Source organism: Chlorocebus sabaeus, chromosome X (genome assembly GCF_047675955.1).
Source record: "Chlorocebus sabaeus isolate Y175 chromosome X, mChlSab1.0.hap1, whole genome shotgun sequence".
NCBI classification, from domain to species: Eukaryota; Metazoa; Chordata; class Mammalia; order Primates; family Cercopithecidae; genus Chlorocebus; species Chlorocebus sabaeus.
This window is the reverse complement of record NC_132933.1, coordinates 77697184-77724023: the sequence shown is the minus strand read 5'-3', so window position 1 is coordinate 77724023 and position 26840 is coordinate 77697184. Positions and strand designations below refer to the sequence as shown.

The 26840-nt window shown below is 36.3% G+C and overlaps 1 protein-coding gene across 4 annotated transcripts in view; it reads right to left on the bottom strand.

Annotated features, from left to right (window-relative positions):
- The window catches only part of ABCB7 (ATP binding cassette subfamily B member 7), a 115567-nt gene that overhangs the window by 35701 nt on the left and 53026 nt on the right, over positions 1-26840 (bottom strand). For all 4 annotated transcript variants that reach the window (XM_037989514.2, XM_073013563.1, XM_037989513.2 and 1 more), the window contains exon 4: positions 17220-17339. In XM_037989514.2, coding sequence (XP_037845442.2) covers positions 17220-17339 — 120 coding nt within the window. The remainder of the gene's footprint in view (positions 1-17219; positions 17340-26840) is intronic.

Genomic DNA, 26840 nt, shown 5'->3' with positions numbered 1-26840 from the left:
TTAAAGAATATGAAAGAGCAATTGACTTGTAGTCTCAACTCCACTAATCTAATCTAAGAGATAAATCCTCTTATCTAAATCCTCTAGCAGATAAAACATTTAGAGGGGAAAAGTAAATCACACTGATATTTAATGAACAACCTCAACGTAACTAGTAGAAGTTACATGATATGTGAACCTGATTCAATAACATTTTTTGTTGATATGGCCTTATCCCCTAAAATTTGTCTGGCCCCGTTTAGCAGGTTCTAGAGGAAATTCTAGCCTCTGACACCTACAGCTACAACTAACATTAAAGACAGCCAACTCCTAGCCAGATAAACATAAAATCTCACATTAAAGGCATATTTACCTCAGTACATTTTACCTAATGCATTGTCTAGCTTTCAAAAACAATCACAAGGCATGACAAAAGGCAAAGAAGAATCTAAACAGACAAAGTAAACATTGGAACCAGACTCACATACGGCAGAGATTTTAGAATTATAAGACGAGGAATTTAAAATGCCAAAGGCTCTAATGGAAAAAGCAGACAGCATGCAAGAAAAGATGGGTAATATAAACAAAGAGAGGGGAATCTCTAAGAAATAATCAAAAGGTTATGCAAGAAATCAAAAACACTCTAACGGAAATGAAGAATGTCTTTGATAGGCTCATCAGTAGACAGGACACAAAATAGAAAAGAATCAGTGAGCTTGAAGACGTATGTCAGTGAAAACTTCACAAAGTGAAAAGTAAAGAACAAAATGAATTTAAAATGGAAAAGAATATGCAAGAAATATGGGAGAATTGCAAAAGGTGTAACATATGTATACATAATGGGAATACCATAAGGAAAAGGGAAAAGGAACAGAAAAAATAATTGAAATAATAAAGGCTAAGAATTTTCTAAAATTAACGACAACACCAAACCACAGATCCAGGAAAGCTTAGAGAACACCAAGTAGAAAAAACAAAACAAAACAAAACAAATAAAACACAACAACAACAAAAAAACTCCCAAAAGGTACAGCCTGGTATATCATATTCAAACTACAAAAATCAAAGACAAAAATAATCTTAAAAGAAGCCAGGGGAATCCCCTATAAAGGAACAAGAATAAAAATAGCAGTGAATGCAAGCAAGAACAGAGTGGAGTGAAATATTTAAACTGTTGAAAAAAACAATCCACCAACCTAGAATTCTGCACCTAGTGAAGCTGTCCTTTACAAGTGAGGGAACAATATATACTCTCTACAAAAAGCAAAAATTGAGGAAATTTGTTGCTAGTACATGGATCTTGCAAGAACTGTTTTTAAAAAAAGTTTTCCAGAGAGAATGGAAATGACATTGGTCAAAATCTCAGATTTACATTTAATAGGGAAGCAATGTTAGAGAAGAAATTAATGTAAAATAAAATAATTTATTTTTATTCTTAATTGATCTAACAGGTAAGTTTCTTCAAAATAATAACAGCAACAATGTATTGGGTAATTAAAGCTTATAAATAGGTGAAATGAATCACAGCAGTGTGTAAGTGATGGGGGAATGAATTGGGAATACTGTTATGTGCACCACTCCCATGAAGCAGTAACAGTGTTATATTAAAGTGCAATTAGACTGCCTATAAATGTATAATGCAAACTCTATGGCAACCACTTAAAAATTGAAAAGCATAATTGGAAAGTTAAATGATTAGAAAAAACAAAATAATATAAAATGTTTAATTAAAGCCAGAGAAGGAAGAAAAAGATTGAAGAAAAAGTAAAATAAAAGCAAAAACCAAAGAAGAAAGGCAATGAACAGAAAACAGTTACATATATGGTCAACATTAATCCAATAATATCAGTTAATCATTTTAAATATGAATAGTCTATACCAATTAAAACACAGATTGTCATCATGCCTGGATCTGATGGCATTAAAAAAAAACCAGATTCTCAGAATGGATTTTTAAAAGATGATCCAGAAGATGGCCGAATAGGAACAGCTCCAGTCTCCAACTCCCAGCGCGAGCGACACAGAAGACCGGTGATTTCTGCATTTTCAACTGAGGTACTGGGTTCATCTCACTGGGGAGTGCCAGACGATCCATGCTGGTCAGCTGCTGCAGCCCGACCAGCGAGAGCTGAAGCAGGGCGAGGCATTGCCTCACCTGGAAAGCGCAAGGGGGAAGGGAATCCCTTTTCCTAGCCAGGGGAACTGAGACACACAACACCTGGAAAATCGGGTAACTCCCACCCCAATACTGCGCTTTAAGCAAACAGGCACACCAGGAGATCATATCCCACACCTGGCCGGGAGGGTCCCACACCCACGGAGCCTCCCTCATTGCTAGCACAGCAGTCTGTGATCTACCGGCAAGGCAGCAGCGAGGCTGGGGGAGGGGCGCCCGCCATTGCTGAGGCTTAAGTAGGTAAACAAAGCTGCTGGGAAGCTCGAACTGGGTGGAGCTCACAGCAGCTCAAGGAAACCTGCCTGTCTCTGTAGACTCCACCTCTGGGGACAGAGCACAGTAAACAATAACAAACGCAGCAGCTCTGCAGACGCAAACGACTCTGTCTGACAGCTTTGAAGAGAGCAGTGGATCTCCCAACACGGAGGTTGAGATCTGAGAAGGGACAGACTGCCTGCTCAAGTGGGTCCCTGACCCCTGAGTAGCCTAACTGGGAGACATCCCCCAATAGGGGCAGTCTGACACCCCACACCTCACAGGGTGGAGTACACCCCTGAGAGGAAGCTTCCAAAGCAAGAATCAGACAGGTACACTCGCTGTTCAGCAATATTCTATCTTCTGCAGCCTCTGCTGCTGATACCCAGGCAAACAGGGTCTGGAGTGGACCTCAAGCAATCTCCAACAGACCTACAGCTGAGGGCCCTGACTGTTAGAAGGAAAACTATCAAACAGGAAGGACACCTACACCAAAACCCCATCAGTACATCACCATCATCAAAGACCAGAGGCAGATAAAACCACAAAGATGGGGAAAAAGCAGGGCAGAAAAGCTGGAAATTCAAAAAATAAGAGCGCATCTCCCCCGGCAAAGGAGCGCAGCTCATCGCCAGCAACGGATCAAAGCTGGACGGAGAATGACTTCGACGAGATGAGAGAAGAAGGCTTCAGTCCATCAAATTTCTCAGAGCTAAAGGAGGAATTATGTACCCAGCGCAAAGAAACTAAAAATCTTGAAAAAAAAGTGGAAGAATTGATGGCTAGAGTAATTAATGCAGAGAAGCTCATAAACGAAATGAAAGAGACGAAAACCATGACACGAGAAATACGTGACAAATGCACAAGCTTCAGTAACCGACTCGATCAACTGGAAGAAAGAATGTCAGCGATGGAGGATCAAATGAATGAAATGAAGCGAGAAGAGAAACCAAAAGAAAAAAGAAGAAAAAGAAATGAACAAAGCCTGCAAGAAGTATGGGATTATGTAAAAAGACCAAATCTACGTCTGATTGGGGTGCCTGAAAGTGAGGGGGAAAATGGAACCAAGTTGGAAAACACTCTTCAGGATATCATCCAGGAGAACTTCCCCAACCTAGTAGGGCAGGCCAACATTCAAATCCAGGAAATACAGAGAACGCCACAAAGATACTCCTCGAGAAGAGCAACTCCAAGACACATAATTGCCAGATTCACCAAAGTTGAAATGAAGGAAAAAATCTTAAGGGCAGCCAGAGAGAAAGGTCGGGTTACCCACAAAGGGAAGCCCATCAGACTAACAGCAGATCTCTCGGCAGAAACTCTTCAAGCCAGAAGAGAGTGGGGGCCAATATTCAACATTCTTAAAGAAAAGAATTTTAAACCCAGAATTTTATATCCAGCCAAACTAAGTTTCATAAGTGAAGGAGAAATAAAATCCTTTACAGATAAGCAAATGCTTAGAGATTTTGTCACCACTAGGCCTGCCTTACAAGAGACCCTGAAGGAAGCACTAAACATGGAAAGGAACAACCGGTACCAGCCATTGCAAAAACATGCCAAAATGTAAAGACCATCAAGGCTAGGAAGAAACTGCATCAACTAACGAGCAAAATAACCAGTTAATATCATAATGGCAGGATCAAGTTCACACATAACAATCTTAACCTTAAATGTAAATGGACTAAATGCTCCAATTAAAAGACACAGACTGGCAAACTGGATAAAGAGTCAAGACCCATCAGTCTGCTGTATTCAGGAGACCCATCTCACACGCAGAGACATACATAGGCTCAAAATAAAGGGATGGAGGAAGATTTACCAAGCAAATGGAGAACAAAAAAAAGCGGGGGTTGCAATACTAGTCTCTGATAAAACAGACTTTAAACCACCAAAGATCAAAAGAGACAAAGAAGGCCATTACATAATGGTAAAGGGATCAATTCAACAGGAAGAGCTAACTATCCTAAATATATATGCACCCAATACAGGAGCACCCAGATTCATAAAGCAAGTCCTTAGAGACTTACAAAGAGACTCAGACTCCCATACAATAATAATGGGAGACTTCAACACTCCACTGTCAACATTAGACAGATCAACGAGACAGAAAGTTAACAAGGATATCCAGGAATTGAACTCATCTCTGCAGCAAGCAGACCTAATAGACATCTATAGAACTCTCCACCCCAAATCAACAGAATATACATTCTTCTCAGCACCACATCGTACTTACTCCAAAATTGACCACGTAATTGGAAGTAAAGCACTCCTCAGCAAATGTACAAGAACAGAAATTATAACAAACTGTCTCTCAGACCACAGTGCAATCAAACTAGAACTCAGGACTAAGAAACTCAATCAAAACCGCTCAACTACATGGAAACTGAACAACCTGCTCCTGAATGACTACTGGGTACATAACGAAATGAAGGCAGAAATAAAGATGTTCTTTGAAACCAATGAGAACAAAGATACAACATACCAGAATCTCTGGGACACATTTAAAGCAGTGTGTAGAGGGAAATTTATAGCACTAAATGCCCACAAGAGAAAGCAGGAAAGATCTAAAATTGACACTCTAACATCGCAATTAAAAGAACTAGAGAAGCAAGAGCAAACACATTCGAAAGCTAGCAGAAGGCAAGAAATAACTAAGATCAGAGCAGAACTGAAGGAGATAGAGACACAAAAAACCCTCCAAAAAATCAATGAATCCAGGAGTTGGTTTTTTGAAAAGATCAACAAAATTGACAGACCACTAGCAAGACTAATAAAGAAGAAAAGAGAGAAGAATCAAATCGATGCAATTAAAAATGATAAAGGGGATACCACCAACCCCACAGAAATACAAACTACCATCAGAGAATACTATAAACACCTCTACGCAAATAAACTGGAAAATCTAGAAGAAATGGATAATTTCCTGGACACTTACACTCTTCCAAGACTAAACCAGGAAGAAGTTGAATCCCTGAATAGACCAATAGCAGGCTCTGAAATTGAGGCAATAATTAATAGCCTACCAACCAAAAAAAGTCCAGGACCAGATGGATTCACAGCTGAATTCTACCAGAGGTACAAGGAGGAGCTGGTACCATTCCTTCTGAAACTATTCCAATCAATAGAAAAAGAGGGAATCCTCCCTAACTCATTTTATGAGGCCAACATCATCCTGATACCAAAGCCTGGCAGAGACACAACAAGAAAAGAGAATTTTAGACCAATATCCCTGATGAACATCGATGCAAAAATCCTCAATAAAATACTGGCAAACCGGATTCAGCAACACATCAAAAAGCTTATCCACCATGATCAAGTGGGCTTCATCCCTGGGATGCAAGGCTGGTTCAACATTCGCAAATCAATAAACATAATCCAGCATATAAACAGAACCAAAGACAAGAACCACATCATTATCTCAATAGATGCAGAAAAGGCTTTTGACAAAATTCAACAGCCCTTCATGCTAAAAACGCTCAATAAATTCGGTATTGATGGAACGTACCTCAAAATAATAAGAGCTATTTATGACAAACCCACAGCCAATATCATACTGAATGGGCAAAAACTGGAAAAATTCCCTTTGAAAACTGGCACAAGACAGGGATGCCCTCTCTCACCACTCCTATTCAACATAGTGTTGGAAGTTCTGGCTAGGGCAATCAGGCAAGAGAAAGAAATCAAGGGGATTCAGTTAGGAAAAGAAGAAGTCAAATTGTCCCTGTTTGCAGATGACATGATTGTATATTTAGAAAACCCCATTGTCTCAGCCCAAAATCTCCTTAAGCTGATAAGCAACTTCAGCAAAGTCTCAGGATACAAAATTAATGTGCAAAAATCACAAGCATTCTTATACACCAGTAACAGTCAAACAGAGAGCCAAATCAGGAATGAACTTCCATTCACAATTGCTTCAAAGAGAATAAAATACCTAGGAATCCAACTGACAAGGGATGAAAAGGACCTCTTCAAGGAGAACTACAAACCACTGCTCAGTGAAATAAAAGAGGACACAAACAAATGGAAGAACATACCATGCTCATGGATAGGAAGAATCAATATCGTGAAAATGGCCATACTGCCCAAGGTAATTTATAGATTCAATGCCATCCCCATCAAGCTACCAATGAGCTTCTTCACAGAATTGGAAAAAACTGCTTTAAAGTTCATATGGAACCAAAAAAGAGCCCGCATCTCCAAGACAATCCTAAGTCAAAAGAACAAAGCTGGAGGCATCACGCTACCTGACTTCAAACTATACTACAAGGCTACAGTAACCAAAACAGCATGGTACTGGTACCAAAACAGAGATATAGACCAATGGAACAGAACAGAGTCCTCAGAAATAATACCACACATCTACAGCCATCTGATCTTTGACAAACCTGAGAGAAACAAGAAATGGGGAAAAGATTCCCTATTTAATCAATGGTGCTGGGAAAATTGGCTAGCCATAAGTAGAAAGCTGAAACTGGATCCTTTCCTTACTCCTTATACGAAAATTAATTCAAGATGGATTAGAGACTTAAATGTTAGACCTAATACCATAAAAATCCTAGAGGAAAACCTAGGTAGTACCATTCAGGACATAGGCATGGGCAAAGACTTCATGTCTAAAACACCAAAAGCAATGGCAACAAAAGCCAAAATTGACAAATGGGATCTCATTAAACTAAAGAGCTTCTGCACAGCAAAAGAAACTACCATCAGAGTGAACAGGCAACCTACAGAATGGGAGAAAATTTTTGCAATCTACTCATCTGACAAAGGGCTAATATCCAGAACCTACAAAGAACTCAAACAAATTGACAAGAAAAAAACAAACAACCCCATCAAAAAGTGGGCAAAGGATATGAACAGACAGTTCTCAAAAGAAGACATTCATACAGCCAACAGACACATGAAAAAATGCTCATCATCACTGGCCATCAGAGAAATGCAAATCAAAACCACAATGAGATACCATCTCACACCAGTTAGAATGGCGATCATTCAAAAGTCAGGAAACAACAGGTGCTGGAGAGGATGTGGAGAAATAGGAACACTTTTACACTGTTGGTGGGATTGTAAACTAGTTCAACCATTATGGAAAACAGTATGGCGATTCCTCAAGGATCTAGAACTAGATGTACCATATGACCCAGCCATCCCATTACTGGGTATATACCCAAAGGATTATAAATTATGCTGCTATAAAGACACATGCACACGTATGTTTATTGCAGCACTATTCACAATAGCAAAGACTTGGAATCAACCCAAATGTCCATCAGTGACAGATTAGATTAAGAAAATGTGGCACATATACACCATGGAATACTATGCAGCCATAAAAAAGGATGAGTTTGTGTCCTTTGTAGGGACATGGATGCAGCTGGAAACCATCATTCTTAGCAAACTATCGCAAGAACAGAAAACCAAACACCGCATGTTCTCACTCATAGGCGGGAACTGAACAATGAGATCACTTGGACTCGGGAAGGGGAACATCACACACCGGGGCCTATCATGGGGAGGGGGGAGGGGGAAGGGATTGCATTGAGAGTTATACCTGATGTAAATGACGAGTTGATGGGTGCAGCACACCAACATGGCACAAGTATGCATATGTAGCAAACCTGCACGTTGTGCACATGTACCCTACAACTTAAAGTTTAATAATAATAAATAAATAAATAAATAAATAAATAAATAAATAAAAAGATGATCCAACTACAGATCCCATTTTAAATATAAAGACATAATGAATTATATGTAAACGGATGAAGAAATATATACCATCTTAACACTTATCAAAGCTAAGCTGGAGTAACTATATTAATTTCAGATAAAACACACTTCAGATCAAGGAAAATTAACAGGAAACCGGAATAAAAGAAGGGCATTACATAATGATAAAGAGGTCAATTCTCCAAAAAGATATAACATTCCTTAATTGTGTATGCACCTAACAACAAAATATCAAAATGCATGGGGCAAAAACTGATAGAATGGCAAGGAGAAATAGATGCATCCTCTATTATATCTAAATGACACCTATAGGATACTTCATCCAACAAGAGCAGAATACATATTCTTCTCAAACTTGCACAGATCATTCACCAAGATAAATGACACTCTGGGCCATAAAACACACCTTTACAAATTTTTAAAAATACACATCGCATGAAGCATGCCCTAGGCAAAATGGAATTGAATTAGAAATCACTAACAGAATGACAGTAGGCATATCCCAACGATTAAACAACATGCTTTTAAATAACACGTGGGTCAAAGACTAAAGAGAAATCTAAAAATATTTTGAACTAAATAAAGATGGAAGGTATAATGTATCAAAATTTGTGGGATGCAGCAAAAGCAGCACTTAAAAAGAAATTTATAGCACTGAATGCAAATATTAGAAAAGAAAGACCTAAGATGAATAATCTAAGTTTCCATCTTGGGAAAATAAAGAAAAAAAGTGCGAATTAAATCCAAAGTAAGCAGAAGAATAAAAATTGGGGCAGAAATCAATGAAATTGAAAAAAGGAAATCAACAAAACCAAAAGCTGGCTCTTGGAAAAGAGCAATAAAATTGCTAAGTCTCTAGTCAGGCTAATCAAGCAAAAAAGAAAGAAGACAAATTACTAACATCAGAAATGAAAGGCAGGCCTTCAGTACTGTTTCTATGAACATTAAAAGAATAATTGAGGGTTAGTATGAGCAACTCTAGTACAACAAATTTGATAACTTAGATGAAATGGACAAATTCCTTAAAAGATCCCTTCCTATACAAGACACATTGATAAATTCAATTGGTCTGTATCTATTCAAGAAATTGATTCAATAATTAATAACCTTCCAAAACAGAAAGCACTGATCCAAATGGTTTCACTGGTGAATTTTACTAACTACTTAAAGAAGAAATGATGTGAATTCTCTATAATTTCTTCCAGAAAACAGAAGTAGAGGGAATACTTCCTAACTCATTCCATGAAAACAGTACCACTCTAATATCAAAACCAAAGACATTATAAGAAAAGTACAGACCACCCTCTCTCCTGAATATAGATACAAAAATCCTCAACAAAATATTACCTAATCATACCCAACAATGTACAAAAATAATTATACAACATAACCAGGTGGAATTTATTCTGGGTATGGAAAGCTGGTTCAACATTTGAAAATCGGTTAATGTAATCCATCACATCAACAAGCTAAAGAAGAACAATCAAATGATAGCAGATGAAGAAAAATCATTTAACAAATTCCAACACCTACTTATTACAAAAACTCCCAGCAAACTAGGAATAGAGGAAAACTTCAACTTGATCACAAACACCTACAAAAAACCTTAAAGCTAATAGCATACTTAATGGTGGGAAACTAAACTGTGAACAAGGCAAGGATGTCCTCTTTTATCACATTACATTCAACACTACTAGAAGTCACAGCTAATGCAATAAGATAAGAAAAGGAAATAAAGGTATTCATTCTAGAAAGGATGAAATAAAACTGTCTTTGCAGGTGATATAATTGTCTATATAGAAAATCTGAAAAAAAAATCAACAAAAAACCCTACTAGAACTAATAAGCAATTACAGCAAGGTTGCAACATACAAGGTCATATACAAAAGTCAACTACCTTCCCACATACCACCAATGAACAATATGCAATTTGAAATAAAAAATACAATGCCATTTAAATTAAAAACAAAAAATTAAATACTTCAGTACAAATCTAACAAATGTGTGCAAAAGGTATATGAGGAAAACTATAAACTCATATGAAAGAAATCAAAGAAGCTAAATAAATGGAGAGATACTCCATGTTCATGTATAGGAAGACTCAATATTCTTGAGATGTCAGTTTTCTCCAGCTTGATCTATAGATTTAATGTAACCCCAATCAAAATCCCAGTAACCAATTTTGTGGATATGGACAAATTGATCCTAAAGTTTATATAGAAAGGCAAAAAATTCAAAACAGCCAACAGAATACTGAAAAAGAAAACAATATTGGAGGTCTGACACTACCCGACTATAACACTTACTATATGAAGCTACAGTAATCCTGACAGTGTGGTATTGGTCAAAAAACAAACAAATAGATCAATGGAAATAGAAGAGACAACACACAAAAACAGACTCACAAAAATATAGTCAACTGATCTTTCACAAAAGGAGCAAAGGCAACCCAATGGGGAAGAGATAGCCTTTTCAATAAATGATGCTGGAGCAACTGAGCATGCCAATGAAAAAAAAAAAAAAGGAATCCAGACACAGACCTTACATATTTCATAAAAATTAACTCTAAATAGATCATAGACCAAAATGTAGAAGATGAAACTATAAATCATCTAGAAGATAACGTAAGATAAAATCCAGGTAACCTTGGGTTTGACAATGACTTAGCACCAAAAACATGATCTATGAAAGATTGGTAAGTAGGACTTCATTAATATTAAAAACTGCTTGACAAAACACACTGTTAAGAGAATAAGATGACAAGCCACAGACTGGGACAAAGTATTTGCAAAAGACTTGTCTGATAATGTATTTGCATCCAAAATTACAAAAGAACTCTTAAATCTCAAAAATAAGAAAACAATCCAATTTAAAAATGGGCAAAAGAACTGATCAGACATTTCACCAAATAAGATATACAAATGACAAAAAAGCGTATGAAAAGATGCTCAACGATATATGTCATTAGGCATTTGTAAATTAGAAGAAAAGTGAGATGCTACTACACACCTATTAGAATGGCTAAAATCTAAAATATCGCTAACACCAAATGCTAGTGAGGATATGGAGCAATAGGAACTCTTATTCATTGCTTGTAGGAATGTAGAACGGTATACCAACTATAAAAGGTTATTTAGGAGTTTCTTACAAAACAAAACATAGTCTTATAAGACAATCCAGCAATTGTGTTCTTTGGTATTTACCCAAATGAGATGAAAACTTATGGCCACACAAAAACCTGCACACAAATGTTTACTACAGCTTTATCAACGATGGCCAAAATCTAAAGGAAACCAAGATGTCTTTCAACAGGTGAGTGGATAAACACACTATAGTACATCCATATATTATTCAGTGATACAAAGAAAAGAGCTATCAGGTCACACACACACACACAATGAATATCTTGAAATACATATTGCTAAGTGAAGGAAGCCAGTCTGAAAAAGCTACATACCATATTGTTCCAACTATATGACATTCTGGAAAAGGCAAAACTAGAGAGTTAGTAAAAAGATCACTGTTGTTAGGAATTTTGGAGGAAGGAAGGACAGATGAATAGATGGATCACATGGGATTTTGGGGGTAGGGAAACTATTCTATATGATATATGATATCATAATGGTGAATACATGACATTATACATTTCCCAAAAACCATAAAACTGTAGAACACAAAAAGTGAATCCTAATGTAAACTATGGACTCGGTTAATAATAATGTATCTTTTAAAAATAATTGGTTCATCAGTTTTAGCAAATGTACCATATTAATGCAAGATGCTAATAACAGAAGAAACTGCATTGTGGGGGGGAAAAAGGGGTATATATAAGAACTCTTTGTACTTACTGTTCAATTTTTCTGTAAACTTAAAACTTCTCCAAGATATAGTCTTTTAATAATAATAATAATAATGATAATAATAATAAAACAGGGTAAAATTCATACTTCTCAACTTAATTAAAGGCATCAAGTAGCACTGCCTCATTTTAAAAAATATTTTTCAGAAAAATTTCAAAAAAAAATTAATAAGTACATAAATGTTTTAAATTTACAAATGTCAAAATAGTTATTAAAAAATGCTAAATCCTTCATAAAGCTTTCCCTATATGCTTAATTGTTGGTACACTACTACAGCTTCATTTGTCTCTCCTTTTGGATGTTTCTATTATGTCATATATATATATATATATATGTGTGTGTATATATATATATCATTGTTAGTCAATAAATATTTGCTTAATATATATATTACCTGTCATACTTTATATAACAGATGCATTTCTGAAGAAAAAGGGTGTTTATTTTTATAAATCACTCTCCCTTGAAATTATTATAATTGTAAAGATAGCTTATTTTTGCACTTGATACTTTAATTTCCTTTGCCCCCAGTTTTTCTGTCATCTAAGTGGTTTCCAAGATGGCAGTGGTTAGAGAATATGAATAAACATTTTTTGGTAATATTAAAGGTAACATACATTTTATAAAATCAAATGATTTCAATAAATATGTTTTACATTTTCCCTAAATCCTGGCATGGTTGTATGTAAAATACTAATAGAAAGGTTGAATTAGGTTGGCCGGGCGCCGTGGCTCATGCCTGTAATCCGAACACTTTGGGAGGCTGAGGCGGGTGGATCACCTGAGGTCAGGAGTTCGAGATGAGCCTGACCAATATGATAAAACCCCATCTCTACTAAAAATACAAAAATAAGCCGGGTATGGTGGCATCCGCCTGTAATCCCAGCTACTTGGGAGGCTGAGACAGGAGAATCGCTTGAACCTGGGAGTCGGAGTTTGCAGTGAGCAGAGATCACGCCACTGCACTCCAGCCTGGGCAACAAGAGTGAAACTCCATCAAAAAAAAAACAAAAAAAACCCACACATCATAGAAGACCTCAAATTTCCCAGATTAATAATATGATACTCCTATGATATATGTATAGATGGTAAGAAAATACATTGCATATGATTTGTAGGGATTTAAGGAATGAATACAAATGGCATTTTGTTTTTGTCTCTCTTGGTAGTGGAACCCCTAAAATACATCTTATATAGAACCCAAACATATTAAAATAGAATTGCTGCAACTCTGCTAGAAGAAATACCAATCCACTCTCTTAGTCTACTCTGGACTCCAAAGCATCTCTACATAATACCGTTTATCTTTAAAATTTTTGCTGGAGACAATGATAGCCTTAAGACCCTCAGAATCAAAAGAACATTAAAAAGTAAATAAGTAAGCAGAAGGTATGCTATGCTCCCACATATTAGGCACAAAATCTTCCTCCTGTTTTCCTCTTATTATTTGATAATCCTTTCTTTCTTCTTCCTCATCTATGTTTCATGCCTAGTTATGATACCACTACAGCCATGCAGATGGCAGGGTGGCATTTAGAGCTGAGAAGATTCTTGAACACTGCACTAAAATCCCCAGAATATGTGGAGAAGATAGGAAAGATTAGAATATAAAGAGGCCTAGATTGATCCAAGGTGTTTATATGTCAAAGCATATATTCAGGCTTGATGAAAAATAGGAAGTCAAGGATAAAAGGGGATAACAATCCATCTTTCCACACCAATTATAAAACACACCTGCAATACTACTCAAGAATAAACAATGATCACTTTTTAATTATTTGCAAGAGCAAGCACTTTTAAATGGACAGTCTACAAAGCTGTGCAAATGCTTTTAGGAATAGTCAAATGCTACTACTATGTTCTACATGTTTAAAGTTATTCTATGATCTAGTTTCTGTTTTGTAAAAAGAAAATTGTTTTCTATATGCTTTGAAAGTACTAGCAGGCACTCATCATAACATCTGGCAATTTCTTCCTTCTCCTGATTCAAAAGAAATTAAACATTCTTTTTGAGGATTTTCTATATTCCCTTCTGCTTATTTGCAATCAGTTTACATGAGTTTAGTATAGCATTTTCCATCTTATGGGCACTCAGTAGTTGTTGATTAAAGAACCAAATATTAACCTTCTAAAAATATTTTAGTCATTAAGGAAGTTATGTTATGTTTCATACCCTGATACTGACCTGTCACTAAGCAACAGAAATCTGTATTTTAAAGGACTGGAACTCACTCTAAAAATAAATTCTAATACAAATGCCATTACTTAAGACTCCCCACTTTGGCTAGCTTAATTAGTCATGTTCTAACCTGTTCTCTTCAATTAAAAAGAAAGTGTAGAAAACAATCTGCCTTTAACTTGTCAGCAAAGTACTTGCATTCAACTAACAAAGGAGCATATGAGCTCAGAACCATATTTATCCTTAGGTAATTTATATGTAAAAGACAATTCAGCAACCAGTACTATGCTAAAAATGCACGAAGGTTAAAATTTTTCAACAATACCTATTAAAATTACATTTGTAATACTGTTCCCTCTGTTCAGTTTAAACAAATATAACAAAAAATGTGTTCTTGATCTGTTGCTCAGCATCTTGATTTAAGTAAGTACTCTTCCCCAAGAATGGGTGAGATCCACTGGGAAAATACTCAACAGACATTACAGATGAGAAAGGAGACATGAAATAGAGTCTGATTGTGAATTATTTTGGCTTTACTCTTAACTCTTTGGTCACTCCTTCTCAGTTTCCTCTATTTACTTCCCTAGAGGAACACATTAATCAAAGGTACTGTCCCTAGTTGTCTTCTCTTTCCTTCTACTTGTGTTTTTTTCCTTGCTGAACTCACTAATTTGCACTGTTTCAACTGTCATCTCAATCTCTCTAGACCTGGGCTCCTTCCTGAGCTTGTTTCACATTTTGTATTACCAGCTGAATATCTCTATCTGGGTGTTCTGCTAGTACCTAAAACTTAACATGTCCAAAACCAAGATCTTCATTTTCCCCAAACAAGACCTTCTGATTATACCCGCTTTTGTTAAAGGCATTCTTATTCTCTCATCCTGGAATCCTACTTTTTTTTTTTAACTTCTAATAGTTGATCCATTGCTAAGTATTGTTGACTCTATCTCCACTACTGCACAGTATCTCTTGCATTTTCCTCCATATTGCAATTTCTACTACCACTTCAGTACAAACTGCTATTACTTCTTATCTAGACTATTATATGAACCTTATAACTGGTCAGTAAACATTTGCTGAAATGAATGTGTGAAATAAATGGTATCCCTACTTTAGGTCTATCACCACTTGAATTCATCTTTTACACATGGCCAGATTAATTTCCTAAAACACAGTTCTAACCTTATTACTCATCTATTCAAAATACAGGTTCCTACTTCCCACATAATTAAATACATTTTTCTGTTTCACAATCACAATATTTCACATTTACGAGCTCTAATCTGTCTTTCCAAGCTTATTTGCAAATTCTCTGAAACAACTTACCCTCACTGGAGCCAAGATAGACTATTCACTTCTCTATACATATTATGCTCTCTCACAACTAGGCCATTTTTCATGTTATTCCTACACCTGTAATAATCCTACTCATCAATCAAGGTCTATCTCAGATGTCATCTCCTCTGTGAAACCTTTCCTAACTCCCCATGATGGTGGTTCCTAACTTTCCTCTGAAACCCTACAACACCTGACTGGCACTTCTTTAAATCATTTATGACCTACCTTTTATTAGGGCAATAAAATAAAGCTTGCCTTATCCCATATGGTTTGAGGAAAGAAATTTGCTTTGTTCATATTTGAATACTCTGCAATGCCAAGAACAGTAGTGTGTATAAGTTCTCAATTAATATTTTTAGGGTAGGGAAAAGAATGAGCAAATAAAAGAGAGTATACATGATGCAGGGAAACAATAAGTGGTAAGAACTGAGTTCTAAAATAAAATATTAATCCATATATAAGAGTGGTAGCCAAATTATAGCCAAACCTCCTTTATACTCATTTTAAGCAAACACTTTTAACCATTATTTTTGGAAATCTAAATTTATTTATTTTTAATACTTGTATTTTACTACCTGCCAGGCACTGTTATAAGTCTTTTATATGTTAATTTATTTAATCCTTATAACAACCCTATTTTACAAATGGGGAAACTGAGGCATACAGACTCAACAACTTGCTTAAGGTTACAAGGTGGCAAAGCCCAAGCAGTCTCATTCCTGAGACTTCATCATGACAATATAGTATACCTATAAACATATACTTCCCTGACTTTAAAATCTGAGTAAATTGGGGGCTGGGTGCAGTGGCACATGCCTGTAATCCCAGCACTTTGGGAGGTCGAGGCAGAAGGATTGCCTGGGGTCAGGAGTTAGAGACCAGGCTGGTCAACATGGTGAAACTCCGTCTCTACTAAAAATACAAAAGTTAGCTGGGCACGGTGGCGTGTGCCTATAATCCCAGCTACTCGGGAGGCTGAGGCAGAAGAATTGCTTGAACCCAGGAGGCAGAGATTGAAGTGAGTCAAGATTGTGCCACTGTACTCCAGCCTGGGCAACAAAGTGAGACTCCGTATCAAGAAAAAGAAAGAAAAATCTGACTAAATTGGAAACAAGGTTGTATTTTCTTGAAAACTCAAGGTCATCATTATAACTTAGCTTTATATAGTACAATGACAAACTGAGAAGGCTGATGAAATGCAGAGGGCTCCTATACTGAACGTACCAAAACAGTCAGGTTTTGTGGCTGTTTTTGTTTTGTTTTTTAGCTTTTCTCTTGATATTAAGCTGTTACTTATTACTTATGGCTATCAGTGTTCCTAAAATGGCTTCATCCTCTTTTCAATTTACTGGGATCTGGGAACCAAGCTTACCAAAAATATGTATTAAGTAGGAGCCAAAGAGGTTCCAAAAATCTTCTTTTACAAAGGTGCTTATGCTTTGTTACAATCAATGCTCCTATATCTTACAATGGCTTTAGGAGTGAATTCCACTAATTCTGTGAGAAGTCTGATCCAGAGATAAACAGGACATTACCATATAATTTCTAATGACTGCATAAAATAATTATGTAAACTAAATGAGGGTCCTAAAAGTTGGTTGGTCATGCTACCCCAAAAGTGATTTATACCAGGCCCAGGATTCATAACTAGAAAATGTAGTATTTCTTAGTTAGAGCAACCAAACAATGCATAATTTCTTACCTTTGCACCACCCAAAAATCCAAGCGAAATGGCAACTCTAGCTCGTAGATCTGGCCTGTCTTTGGGCCACACATAAGAAAGCATTGCTTTTATGATTTTCCGAGTATCAACATCTTTTAACTATTGAAAGAGAGAAAACAAAGCAGTGAATAACATGTCATTTCAAATATAGCCATAATTCAATAATATAGAATTTATATATTGAGAAATACATGAAAACATTACAAATATAACTTTTATTCTGAATCTAAGGCTAATATCTTTCAAATTCAAAATATTTTGGAGAAAAATTAACTTTCAATTACTTTAAAAAAGTTATTTATTTCTCTTAAATGTCTTACTTTCAATTTTAGCCACTCTCATATTGTTAAAAAAGTAATTTAGTGGTCATGAAGGGATATGTACTATACATTTATTTATTAAGCTACCAAAACACTACAGAAAATTCAAAGAAATTTTCCATATTTCCATTTTTGTAGTAGAAAATTTATATACATTTTGGCTATTTGTCAGTTTTTTATTTAAAATATTTTGGAGTCCCATGTCTAAACTCATGGTAGAGCAGAGTTGCAATACTCCTTTTAGGAAAGCAGAGGGTTTGGTATTGCCTATATCAAACAAAGTTGAGTTACTGAAAATTTCCTCACAAATGCAATTTTCCAGTAATACTTAATCTGATCTAAATGCATCTCACATTTTTTCTTTGTTCCATGTTCCTGAGACAACATTCCCATTAAATCCTTTTGCTTTACTTTCAGCTTCAGAGTGAGAAAATCAAGAATAAAAACCACACTTTCTAATACCAAACTAAGGAGACCAATATATATATGTTCTAAAACTACTATATTATTATGGTTGGCAAAACAATTCCCATTTAAAAATTAAAATATTAACTTGATTTCGGGAAAAGATATTAAAAAGAATAAAACATACCCAAAAAACACTGAAAATGAAAAGAGTAAAAAAAAAAAAAAAAGATACTGCTTATTACTGCTGAGGGCATATGAAAATGAGCAGTCTAATACACTGTTAATGGAGAATACACTGAAATAATTTTTCTGGAGAGCAATCTGCTATCGTTTACAAGCTTTTAAAATAATATTGCCCTTTGTGTCAAGAATTCTACTTCTGGGAATTTATGCCAAAAAAAAAAAAAAAACCCTTATAAATATGCTATAAGTTGAATCAATTTTATCTCCTAAAAATCTCTTGAATCTATTTCTTTCCATTTCTAACCATAAACCTAATCTAAGCTATCATCAATTATCGCATAAACCACTGCAACAATCTCCTAACTGATCTCCCTGCATCTGCTTTGCCCTTATCTAGTAAGTTCACCCTGCAATCAGATTTCCCTTCCAGCTGAAAACCCTTAAGCAGTAGCCTATCATTCTTGGGATAAAAACTAAAATCTGTAACACGGCTTATAAGGCTCTGCTTGGTCTGGCCCCTGAATACCTCTCCAGTTATATTTTATACCACTGCTTTCAGTGCTTAGGCCGCACTGCCTTTCTTTCAGTTCCCATAATCCCTTCTGTCATAGGGACTTTACACAGTAATGTCTACTCTGTCTGGAATAATCTCTCTGTAACACCTTCCCCTGTGGTCCCTTCAACCTCTTTCAACTAGTTGATCAACAGCTCAAATAGCATTTCCTCAATAATGCCTTCCCCAGCCCGTCAGGGTCCTTTGCCTTAGTCTTACACAGTACATTATTCCTTTCTTTCACAGTATCCATTTCAGTTATAAACTATATAAACAGCAGTACAATTATTTGATTAATATCTGCTCTCCTGCACATTCCACATGAGTAATCACTCTAATAGTAGTGCTCACTGTTGTAACTCAAAGCCAAATACAGTGACTGACATACAATAGGTACCTAATGAATATTTGTTGAATAACGAAATGAAAATTTAGCTATAAGGTTGTTTATACCAATTCTGTTTTAATAGAAACAAAATTGGAAACAGCCTAAATGATACATGTTGGAGAACAGCATAAATAGAGTGAACACATACAACAAAACACAGCCACTCAGAAATATACGTAGTGACAGAGGAATGTCTTAAATGAAAAAAGCAGAGTGAAAAAAATATTTTTGTGGGAAAAAATGTGATATACATAGGAGTTTACACCAAAAGTGTCAATAACAGTAGCTGCGAGTGGGTGGAATCATTGATACTTTTTTATGGCTTTTGTTGTTGTTGTTGTTATTGGCTTGCTTCTACTTTTTATAACTCACATATATTCAGAGGGGTTAGGGAGGGAAGTTATATAATTTTGAGCAGATTTGCAAAGGAATTGGGGGAAACTGTCAACATATAATATAAAACTAACCTGCAGTATATAAGGTACTGTCAAGGCCCAGGACAGTACCTTATATACTACAGGTTAGTTTTACATTATAGTTATCCCTCTAGGACTCAGCAAACTACTTTTCTAGTCTTTTAGGCAGTTTATTGCATAAAAAGTATTAGAAATAAAATTGTTCATATTGTAAAAACACAAGGGTTATCTTCCTGAACTGCTTTAAATACCTAAGATGACAAAAATATGAAATGCTGAAAGTATAGTTCTTAACGTTTTATTTTATACACACACATATACACGCTCTTATAACTGGTAAGGCCTTTGAAGGCAGTAATTTTAAAATTCCCTTTCCCAATAGAACTATTATGAAATAAATATAATTTAAAGCATTATAACACAAACTAGGGCATTTCAACCACTTTCCCATTTCATGAGTTTTGTCTATTTTTCTTGATGGAATAATGGAAAAAGGCCCTGTTTTCACGTATCTTTAGAAACACTCTCTTCTATCAAAACCTTCTACAACACATCCCAGAATTTCTTCAATAAGGACACAGTGAAGTTATGGCTAAGAGCAAGAAAATTATTCTAGTTGGCTTAATAGTGCATAAAATGTCACCACTTAACAAAATGGGTTCTGAAGTTACGTAATCATCCATTACGAGTCCATTAAGCTGTAAAGTACATGAATTCCATTAGTTTTGATAAACTATAAAGTTTGAAAAATAATGCATTTTTTTTTAAGTGGAGACCAAACCAAAGAGGCACCTCAGAGTCCGAGGCACAGTTTTAATTGATTCATAATATTTTACATATTTATGGGGTACACGTGATATTTTGTTGAACGTACAGAATATGTAATGATCAAATCAGAGTATTGGGGGTATCTATCTCCTTGAGTATTTATCATTTCTATGTATTGGGAACATTTCAAGTTCTCTCTTCCAGATACTTTGAAATACACATTATTGCTAACTATAGTCACCCTGCTCTGCTATCAAACGTTAAAACTTACACCTTTTATCTAACTGTAGGTTTGTACCCATTGACCAATCTCCCTCTATCTCCCACGCCCAACCACACACCCTTCCCAGGCTCTGATATCTATCACTCTATTCTCTACCTCTATAAGATCAACTTTCTTAGATAACATGTGATATTTGTCTTTCTGTGCCTGACTTATTTCACTTAACATACTGACCTCCAGTTCCATCCATGTCGCTGCAAATGACAGGATTTCACTTTTTTATAGACTAAGAGTATTCCACATTTATATTATCAAATTTCCCATTGATGGACACTTAAGATTCCGTATCAGCTATTGTGAAAAGTGCTACAATCAACATACAACATGCAGGTATCCTTTTGATATACTGATTACCTTTCCTTTGGATAAATACCCAGTAGTGGGATGGCTGGATCATATGGTAGTTCCAGTTCCAGTTTTTTGAGAAATCTCCATACTGTTTTTCATAATGGCTGTACTAATTTATAGTCCCACCAACAGTGTATAAGAGCTTCCTTTTCTCTGCATCCTCACCAATATCTGTTATTTTTTGTGTTTTTAATCAAGGCCATTATAACTGAGGGAAGAGGATATCTCATGTGGTCTTGATTTGCATTTCCCTGGTGATTAGTGATGTTGAACATTTTTCCACATACTTGTTGGCCATCAACATATCTTCTTTTGAGAAATGTCTTTTTAATTGAGTTTTTTTTTATTATTGAGTTGAGTTCCTCGTATATTCTGAATATTAGTCTCTTGTTGGATGAAGTTTGAAAATATTTTCTCCCATTTAACAGGTTGTCTCTTCTCTCTGTTGTTCCTTTTGCTGTGTAGAAGCTTTTTAGCTTAATATAGTCCCAGCTGTTTATTTTTGGTTTTGTTATCTGCTTTTCAGGTCTTCACTACAAAATCTTTGCATAGACCAATGTCCTAAAGTATTTTCTCTATTTTTTCTTCTAGTAGTTTTACAGATTCAAGTCTTAAATTTAAGTCTTTAATCCATCTTGAGTTGATTTTTGTACATGGTGAGAGATAGGGATTCAGTTTCATTCTTCTATATACAGACTCCAATTTTGCCAGCACAATTTGTTAAAGAGAGTGTCCTTTTCCCATGTATGTTCTTGATGCTTTTGTCAAAAATCAGTTGACTATAAATATATGGATTTATATTTGGATTCCCTATTCTGCTCTATTGTTCTACATATGTTTTTATACCAATACCATGCCATTTTTGTTACAATAGTGTTATAGTTTGAAGTCAGGTAGTGTGATGTCTCTAGCTTTGTTCTTTTTGCTCAGGATTGCTTTGGCTACATGGGCTCTTTTTTTGGTTCCATACAAATTTTGGAATTCTTTTTTCTATTTCTGTGAAAAATGATGTTATAGTTTTCCTTGTAGAGATCTTTCACCTCCTTGGTTAGGTTTAATCCTGAGTATTTTTTTGGTAGCTATTGTAAGTGGGATTGCCTTCTTAATTTTTTTCTTTGTGATTTCACCATTGGTGTATAGAAAGACTACTGATTTTTGTATGTTGATTTTGCATCCTGTAACTTTACCAAATTTATTTATCAGATGTAAAAGTTTCATTGGTGAAGTATTTAGTTTTTTTTCTAGATATAAAATCATATCATCAACTAAGAGGGACAATCTGACTTCTTTCCCAATTTGGATGCCTTTTATTTGTTTCTCTTGCCTGATTGCTCTGGCTAGGACTTCTAGTACCATGTTGAATAGGAGTGGTGAAAACAGGCATCCCTGTCTTGTTACAGTTTTTTTTTTTTTTTTTTTTTTTTGTGGAAAGGCTTTCAACTTTTCCCTATTCAGCATGTTGTTAGCTGTGGGTAAGTCATATATGGCGTTTATCATGTTGAGTTTTTCTTTGCCTTCTGTGCTGAGTTTTTATTATGAAGAGATTTTGAATTTTATCAAATGCTCTTCCTGTGTCTATTGACAAGTGAAAGAGTGATTCTTTGAAAAGATAAATAAAGCTGAAAGACCACTAGCTAGATTAACCAAGAACAAAATATAAGATTCGAATATGCATAATCAGAAATGGAAAAGGAGACGTACAACTGATACCACAGAAATACAAAATATCATCAGAGACTACTATGAGCACTTCTATGCATACAAACTAGAAAACCTAGAGGAAATAGACACATTTCTGGAAATGTACAACCTCCCAAGATTGAATGAGGAAAAAAACAGAAATACAGAACCCACCAACAATGAGTTCCGAAATTGAATCAGTAATAAAAAATCTCGAAACAAACAAACCAAAAAACCCCAGAACCAGGCAGAGTCACACACAAATTCCATGAGACATATAAATAACTGGCACTAATCCTACTGAAACTGTTCCAAAACATTTCAGGAAGAGGGAATCCTCCGTAACTCATTCTACAAGGGCAGCATTACCCTAAAACCAAAACCAGGCAAGGAAACAACCCAAAAGAAAACAAAACAAAAAACTACAGGCCAATATCCCTGATGAACACAGATGTAAAAATCCTAAACAAAATATCAGTTAACCAACTCTAACAGCACAACTAAAAGATAATATACCATGATCAAGTGGGTTTTATTCCAGGGATGCAAGAATATACGCAAAGCAATAAATGTGATTCACTACATAAACAGAATTAAAAACAAAAATCATCTCAATAGATGCAGAAAAAGCATTCAATAAAATCCAGCATAAACCTTCAATAAACTAGACATACAAAAAATATACCTCAAAATAATCAAAGCCACATATAGCAAACCCACAGCCAATATCACACTGAATGGGGAAAACTTGAAAGCATTCCTGAGAACGAGAATAGAACAAGGATGCCTACTTTCAACCCCTTCTATTCAACATCTAATTGAGAGTCCTAGCTACAGCAATCAGAGAAGAGAAATAAATAAAAAGCATCCAAACTGGAAAACAGGAAGTCAAATGATCTCTTTTTGCTGATGATATGATCTTACACCTAGAAAACTCCTCCAAAAGGTTCCTCCAAAAGGGTCCTAGAGCTGATAAATAACCTCAGTAAAGTTCAGGATACAAAATCAATGTACAAAAATTAGCATTTCTATACATCAATAACAATCAAGCAGAGAACCAATCAAGAGCTCAATCTCATTTACAATAACTACAAGAAAATAAAATATCTAGGAATACATTTAGCCCATGAGTTGAAAGATCTCTACAAGAACTATAAAATACTGATGAAAGAAGTCATAGAAGACACAAACAAACAGAAAAACAAACTCAAGGATTGAAAGAATCAATATTGTTAAAAAGACCATACTGTCCAAAGCAATTTACAGATTCAACACTATTGCTATCAAACTACTAATGTCATTTTTCACAGAATTAGAAAAAACTGTTCTAAAATTCATATTGAACAAAAAAGAGCCAGAATACCCAAAACAATCCTAAGCAAAAAGAATAAAGAGGTATCATATTATCTGACTTTAAATTATACTACAAGGCTACAATAACCAAAACAGCCTGTACTGGTGTAAAAATACACAGATAGATCAATCAGAAAGAAAGCTGCATATGTACAACTAACAGATCTTTGACAAAGTTGACAAAAGTATATACTGGGGAAAGGACAATCTATTCAATAAATACTGTGGGGAAAATCAGATAGCCACATACAGAATATTGACACTGGACCCTTATCTCTCACTAAAAACAAAAATTAACTAAGGTCTAACTATAAAAAGCCTAGAAGAAAACCTAGGAAAAACTTTTCTAGACATTGGCCTAGGCAAAGAATTTATGACTAAGACTGCAAAAGCACAGATAACAAAAGCAAAAATAGAGAAATGGAACTCAAATGAAAAAGATTCTACACAGCAAAATAAATAATTAACAGAGTAAATAGAAAACTTACAGAATGGGAGAAAATATCTGCAAACTATGCATCCAACAAAGAACTACTATCCAGGATCTAAAAGGAACTCAAAGAACTCAACAAGAAAAAAGCAAGTAACTCCACCAAAAAGTGAGCAAAAGACACGAACAGATAGTTTTCAAAAGAAGACATATAAGCAGTCAACAAACATATGAAAAAATATTTAACATCGATAATCATCACAGAAATCCAAACGAAAATCACAATGAGATACCATCTTACACCAGTCAGAATGGCTATTATTAAACAATTAAAAAACAACAGAAGTTGGTGAAGATGTAGAGAAAAGGGAATGCTTATACACTGTTGGTGGTAATGGAAATTAGTACAACCACTATGGAAAGCGGTATGGAGATTTCTCAAAGAGCTAAAAATAAAACTACCATTCAATCCAGTGATCTTATTCCTGGGTATCTTCCTAAAGGGAAACAAATCATTATATTAAAAAGGCACCTGCACTCATATGTTTACCACAGCACAATTCTTAATAGCAAAGTAATGGAATCAACCTAAATGTCCATCAACGGATGAGTGAATAAAGAGTATGTGGTATAGAGTACCATCAAGGGACGCAGAGCACGATGGTGGACTATAATGTTCCACCAATCATCCCCCCTCCCTTAAAGGACATCAACTTAACAACTATCTACACAGAAAAGACACCTTCGTAAGAGCCAAAAATCGGGTGAGCCCTCATAGTACCTGATTTTAACGCTGTATTGCTGAGTCACTGAAGAGACAGAAAAAACAGTCCTGAATTGCTGGCACCACCCCTCCCCAACACCGCAGAAGCAGTGGTGTGTTGTGGAGAGCATCTCTGTGTGCTGGGAGTGGGAGAGCACTGCAACTGTGAGGTGCTAAACTCAGTTGCTGTCCTGTTGGAGCAGAAAGGAAAACCAGAAACAGGGCGAAACTCAGCTAATGCCTGCCCACAGAGGAAGCATTTAAACCAGCCCTAGCCAGAAGGGAATCGATCCCATAAACCTTGCCACTGCAGGCTAAAGTGCTCTGTGCTCTAAATAAGCTTGAAAGGCAGTCTAAGCCATAAAGACTGCAACTAATAGGTGAATCCTAGTACTGAACTGTCAGAGATGGTGGGCTGACAGCGAGGGGCACACAATCTACCGAGACACCAGCCAGGGCGGCTAAGGGAGTGCTGGCATCACTCTCCCCTAATCCCAGGTTGCACAGCCACTGCTCCCAAAGAGATCCCTTCCTTCCATGTGAGGAGAGGGAAGAGTGGGGAGGACTTTGTCTTGCATCCTGGATATCAGCTAAGCAACAACAGGATAGGGCAACTGTCAGAGTCGTGAGGGCCCCATTCCAGGCCCTAGCTCCTGGATCCATTTCTAGACACGCCCTAGGCCAGAAGGGAATCCACCGCCTTGAAGGGAAGGACTCAGTCCTACCAATATTCATCACCTGCTAACTGAAGAGCCCTTGGGCCCTGAATAACCAGAAGTGATACACAGTTACTACATCAAAGGTGAGCCTCTGAGAATTGCTGGCTTCAGGTAAGACTCAGTACATTGCCACCCGTGGTGGCTAGGTACAAAGCTCCTTCTGCTTGAGAAAAGCAGGGGGGAAAGTAAAGGGAACGTTGTCTTGCACCTTAGGTACCAGCACAGCTACAAAGGGGTATAGCACCAAGCAGACACTTGATGGTACCAGATTATAGGATTTGACTCTTGAACAGCATCTCTAGACCTGACCTGGGCCAGAAGGGGGCCCATTGCCCTGGAGCGTGAGTCTCTGGTCAGGTAGCATTTACCACAAGTTGACTGAAGAGCCCTTGGGCCTCAAGGGGACATTGGGGGTAGTCTGGCAGTACTCCCCGTGACCTGTGGTGGCTGTGGGTACAGAGTGAGGCTCCTCTGACTTTGGAAAGGGGAGAGGAGTGGGAAGGACTGCATCCTGTGGTATGAATGCCAGCTCAGCCTCAGTATAACAGAACACCTGGCAGACTTCTAAGGTTTTTGACCCTAGTTCCTGACTCACAGACAGCACCTCTGGACCCACGCAAGGCCTGGGGGAAGTCGCCGCCCAGAGAGGAGGAACATGGGCCTGGCTGGCAAGGAATGCGGGCCTGGCTGTCTTGGCCACCTGCCGACTGCACAGTCCCAGGGACTTACCGAACATAGGCAGTAGTCAAGGAGTGGTTATAGCACATCCTCAGTGAGAACCTGTTCCTCCTCTGCTATCAGAATATATACAATATGCCTCAAATTTAAAGCCCCATTACAATGTAAAACTAGTACTCTATTAGTATGAGGAATTAAAGTTTTTAGAAAGATCTCAACTATATATTGGAATTAGATAGTCATAGTTAAAGGAAGCAATTAGATTCAGGAAAAAAAAAAACCCACAATGATAACAAAGTAATAAATTCAG